At 44.8% G+C, this 5,317-nt stretch overlaps 1 protein-coding gene across 1 annotated transcript; it reads right to left on the reverse strand.

The window, feature by feature from the left end:
• Window positions 1-886: 886 nt before the first annotated feature.
• Window positions 887-3,320, reverse strand: LOC112900087 (1-aminocyclopropane-1-carboxylate oxidase homolog 1-like). The gene is made up of 3 exons (XM_025968819.1): window positions 2,745-3,320; window positions 1,403-1,724; window positions 887-1,271 (listed from the first exon to the last, which is right to left on the reverse strand). The coding sequence occupies exons 1-3, from the start codon at window positions 3,281-3,283 to the stop codon at window positions 1,026-1,028; spliced, it is 1,107 nt and encodes a 368-aa protein (XP_025824604.1). The 5' UTR covers window positions 3,284-3,320; the 3' UTR covers window positions 887-1,025.
• Between the last annotated feature and the right edge of the window lie 1,997 nt (window positions 3,321-5,317).

Below are 5,317 nucleotides of genomic sequence, written 5' to 3' on the forward strand. Positions count from 1 at the left end.
TCTAGACCAAATCGACTAGTCGTAGGTAGCAGCACGCTGCATTTACTGCTTGCATGCAGTCCATGCACCAAGGCTTCTTTTCCTTGTAACTTGCGCCTGGTCTTGTAGCCAGCGCCCCTTTATTGTAACTTGTCTTTCTTGGGATCTCAACTTAAATCAAAGCTCACAGTAGCAACTGGGATCCAGTCGGAGCCCTAGGACAAACAAACTCAAAGGTGTTAGTGTGTTCGTCCCCTTCCAGTGTAGGCAAACCACTCGATTGTGCCTGAGAAAACACTCGGTAGGTGGCGGGTTTCCAACATAGTGTGGCGGCGGCGACGCATAAAAGAGCTTCTCCATGGCCGAGGAGAGACCGATGAAGTCCTTGTGGCGGTCGAGATGGCAGATAACTAAGATGGTGAGCGTAGAAGAAGGAATGAATCTCTGAGATCGTGTTTCAATTTGACTTAATCGATTGATGTTTTGTGTCTGAAATCTCGGGCGGGGATGGAGCTAGGGATTGACGGCGATGTTGGGTGCAGTGGGTACACGCGGCGGGTAGAAGGATCGACGCGGTGAGAAAAAATATGAAAAATTGGCAGAAATATTTTTCTTTTATCAGTTTCGTAAATCTACACCCTCTTTCGTCAAACCATTAAGCTGGCAAGCGAGATCTTCGCGAGGAGTACGGTGAATCTAATCTTGATGAGAAAGGATTTTAATTGTTTCAACTGTTATAATATAGATTATAGTATAGATACCAGCCAGAACGAGACTACTGCAGCTTCGGGACTCTGTGGAAGTGTGAATGCACATTTAGCTGGAAACGCCACACGGTCAGAATCATCGTTCCATCTTTTAAAGTGGCAAAGACGACGACACCGTTTTGTTTACCTCAGCATTCTTATTGCTCCATTATTTCCTTTGTTCTTCCTACTTTATTAGCGTATAAGTACATCACACAATCATCAATGCCTTCTTAATTCGTACATTGCAAGTTAAGGATATATAGTTCTAGAGTAACACAACTCAAACTTTCTCTGAATTCAGAGCCGGAAATCGTAAATAGCCGCTTTGCGACCCAAGCCAACCGCGTAGTAATGAGTAATGTAGTCTTTCGCGAGTGTCTCCCTGTACAATGGGGGGTTTCCATCGGACAGCAGCTCCTTGATGGGGCCATACATCCTTGTCGAATCTGAATGGCTGGTGAAGCACGCGATCGAGACCCTTGGTCCAGCCTTCTTGGCCACCACCCTGTGCTCGGCGCTTATGAACTTGTCGTTCGACATCATCTGTGCATACACACAACAAAATCTCAGTTCTGTAAAAACAATGATTAAGATCTGACGCAGAAATCAATGATGAGCAAGGCTCCCCGATTTGTTAATTTACAGTCAGGATCCAGTGACAAGCAGATACATACCTGCATGAGATCGCCGATGTTCACTATGAACGCTCCTGGCGTTGGCGGGACGTCGATCCACTGATCGTCGTGGAGGACCTGCAGGCCGCCGGTGTCGTCCTGAAGGAGGACGGTGAGGAAGCCGGAGTCGGAATGCCGGGTCGTTCCGATGGCGAGCTCCGGCTCGGGGCATGGAGGATAGTAGTGGAACAGTATCATCTGCCCTTTGTTGCACTCCATGTCAGCTAGGTAGGTCGGGGCAAGCCCAAGAGCCTCCGACAGCAACCCGTACAGTGTGTCCAGCAAGAGCTTGGTGTGTCTAGCGTAGTCAAAGAACGCATCCCTGAAAAATCAACACAAATTAACAGCAGGTAGCGTTCACTGTTCTGCCACTATCTTTTGTGCTTCCCAATCATATCTGTCGAGTACTTGAGTCCATGTTTAGTCAGAAGTAGCAAAGGAAATAGATGCCTATATCTGAATATTCTGCCGTCCACGATGTAGACAGATAAACAGTGTACTCACAAAGTCTAAAGCAGACGTGTCATGGATTATTGATACTCAGTGCTTCTACATAAGGTCGGCATAACTGATAAGCTACATATAGTGTAATTGTCATTAGACAACTTATCTGTTGCAAATTAGTATCCAAAGAAGGTCGAGGATGGGCATAAGCTACATACAGTGTAATTGTAATTAGACAACTTATCTGTGAACAATAGAACAGAAATTAACTGATAATTTAGTTTGTACTTCAGTTGATACCAGTCATAGAACTCCATTTAGAAAACAGTTACTTTGATTGTGGTCTGGGATTTTTATTTTTCTTTTCTTTTTTGGTGTGTGAGAGAGATAGGGAGAAGCAGAGAAATTAAGAAATGTAGGCAACTGGTCTCTGCCAACGATAGAGTGGCGCCATGTGAGGTCGTGACCAGTCAAGTTTGGCACAGTATCGGCATGCACTTTAGTCAAAATTTGGACAAAAGTAAACATGAGGATAGGCATGTTATGACTTTGCTTTGTCATAGATTTAGAAGTCTACATTTTTAATCAGCAGAGGATGTGGTTGAGAAAAAAAAAATGCAAATCCTGTATACAAGGCAACTTAGCACTTGCCAATAACAACAAGCTGATGTCTGATAGTACTCTATGCTAGTGACTTGCCAATAACAAGAAGCTGATGTCTGATAGTACTATATGCTAGTGATGCACTTCGTGTACAGCTGGTCTAGCTGTGAACAATAGAACAGAAATCGAACCTTTCTGTGAGAAATCATAGCAAAAAGGAACTTCAAATTATTTACGGCAAAAACGATACTACTACACTTATCAAGCTACCAGACCGGACAAAGAGAGCGCTCACCGGCAGTTCTCCGGCATCTCGCCGTCGGTCGGCGGGTTGGGCGCGATGCGGAGGTATAGCGTGTCGCGCCAGTTGGCCACGGACGACTCGTACAGGTCGAAGTTGCAGTTGTACTTGACCGCCTTGGCCGGGTCCCGCGAGTAGAGCCGCGCCTTCTCGCTGCCCGCCCCGCCGTCGGCGTCGTGGAACGCCCGCGCGGCGCCCAGGGCCGCCGCGGCCACCTCCCCGGGCACGCCGTGGCCCGTCACCAGGAAGAGCCCCCACTCCTCAGCGGCGCGCCGCACGGCCGCCACCACCGCCTCGTGGTCCGCCGCGGCGAGGTCGACCGCCGGGATGCACGGCGGCCGCTGGCCGGGAGCGCTGGGCTGCCGTGTCGGCTGTTCGTGGTCCGGGACGCGGCGGAAGATGCGCGGGACGCGCGTGGCGCCGGACGCGACGAGCCCGCGCACGCCCGCGAAGGTCGCGTCCAGCGTGCGGAGCTCGGCAACGCGGTCGTAGGCGGCGGCGGCGGCGGGAGAGGGGGCCGAGGCGGACGACATGGCGACGCGCGTCGCGGCGTTGGTTGTCCCGTGCTTGTTTGATCGATGTGGCACGGCGGGCCAGGTAGGTAGGGGTGCCAAGACGCCGGCTCTTCTTATCTGCTCTGCTGCCACAGGTGATGTGCTGATGTGTGAGGATCTCACTAACCTGATTGATCCAGTCCAGATACTCGAATCTCTGGGAACAAAAAATTGAATATACCAGCTATTAAGGGCATTCTGACGAACCTTGCGTGCAGGCCAACAATATTATTGTCCTGCCTCCGACCAATTGAGCGGTCAAGTTTGGTGACTTCGTGTGAGGCAGTCTACTATGCATCTCCTCCCCCAAGAGCCACACTCATCTTTCCATTTAGCTAGTACGCCAGCTCATGCATCCATGTAAAAAGGATGCTATTGTACAGAACCATGTAGATTTAAAGATCAAACTTGAGTTCATAAAGGACATATCTTCAATGTTAGTCAATTTCATATATCAGAAGTGCGTGATATAGAGTTTTTTTTTGAAAAAATACTACGTGGTTGCATAGTAGCACTTCCTTCGCAAATGGTATGACTTGGAGAAGTTCTTATAAATTTTACGCATATTATTCTGAAGTGGCTTCCATATTTGGGCCATATCATCTATCTCTCACTAACTTCTCTTTGGTTTGAAATAAAAATATTGTACCGTTGTCTAACATTTGGGTGTCACTGTCCTACTGGACCCAAAAGTTGAATGTTCCAAATATCTTCTTTAATTAGTAATTCAACTTTCTGGATCTTGAGTTGTAAGAAAATAGTTAGATGCACAACACAACACAAAATTTAATAAATAATAGAAAATGTCGTATAGACAATTGTGTTATAAATAATGACAAAAATTCATCATAAAATTAAATTTTTATGTAAAGAAAATGGAAAACACAGAAAATAATTCTGAGTAACTAAAAGATAGGATTTTCAATAGCCAAACTTTCCTACAAGAGAAAAGTCCATTTTACTCCCTTTAACAATTCACTTTGTCTACTTAACCCCTAAGTAAAATTTGGACTCAATTTACTCCCCAACAATTTAAATTAGTCCAATCTACCCTCTAATGATATTTTTTTTGTTTCTCCACGTACGAATTGATTTTAAGTTCAAATTTTGTGAGTGGATAGATAACATGATGTCATATGTTAAAAAATATATTAAAAATTTTTCATGATTATTTTCATAATTTGGAAACGTTTAATACGAAATTTATCACAAAATACAATTTTGCATGAAAAATATTCATAAAAAAATCATAATGTATTTTTGTAGCATAGAGCATCATATTATAAGTTACATTGCAAATTTAAAGTTTAAATTCCACTTGTAAGTGGAGAAATAAAAAGAAGCAATCTCATTAGGGGTAGATTGGACCAATTGAAATAGTTTGGGGTAGTAGTTTGAGCCTAAATTTTGTTTAGGAGTTAAGTGGACAAAGTGAATTGTTGAGGGGAGTAAAATGGACTTTTTTCTTCGCAAAATAGGTGCTATCAATCGCATTACTTTTCCCATCCATCTAAAGTCGACGAAGCATGTCTATTTATTGAACGACAGTTGGATCATCTTCTTTTTCCTCCCGTCAACTTTGTTTCTGTTACTGCTAACCTATTTATTTGCACGCTCCTTCCCCTAACCTTAGAATTAAGCTAGATGATAGCTGAGAACCTTAAAACCTAAGCTTTTTTTTTCTCTAACCTTCATTGCCAACGTTAGATTATTGATTTTAGTCGGCTGATGAGGAATAAGAAGAGTTGTACCAATTTTTTTTTGAAGAAATGAGTCGTACCAAATTTGGTTTCAACACAATGCAGATGTTCATTTTCTGTATGGTAAAGAGCAGTGGGTACAAAATTTGAATTCTGAACTTGTCTACGAGTCTACGGTGAGGATGCCGCTCAACACGCGTTGGAATTCCCTGCCAAGGGCACCCACCGAGGCGTGTTGCGTGGCACGCCGCTGCTGGTCGCTCCCCAACCCGAACGCTTCGGCGTCTGACTGAGCACATGGAAGACTGACTCG

The sequence above is a fragment of the Panicum hallii genome, chromosome 7, assembly GCF_002211085.1.
Source record: "Panicum hallii strain FIL2 chromosome 7, PHallii_v3.1, whole genome shotgun sequence".
Classification (NCBI taxonomy): Eukaryota; Viridiplantae; Streptophyta; class Magnoliopsida; order Poales; family Poaceae; genus Panicum; species Panicum hallii.

Bases quoted from the DNA above. Each gene is read 5' to 3' on its own strand.
- LOC112900087 (XM_025968819.1), bottom strand. From the start codon at position 3,283: ATGTCGTCCGCCTCGGCCCCCTCTCCCGCCGCCGCCGCCGCCTACGAC. The intron at 1,725-2,744 runs GTGAGCGCTCTC...TTGATTTTTCAG, and splicing joins GAGATGCCGGAGAACTGCCG to GGATGCGTTCTTTGACTACG. The intron at 1,272-1,402 runs GTATGTATCTGC...GTGTATGCACAG, and splicing joins ACATCGGCGATCTCATGCAG to ATGATGTCGAACGACAAGTT.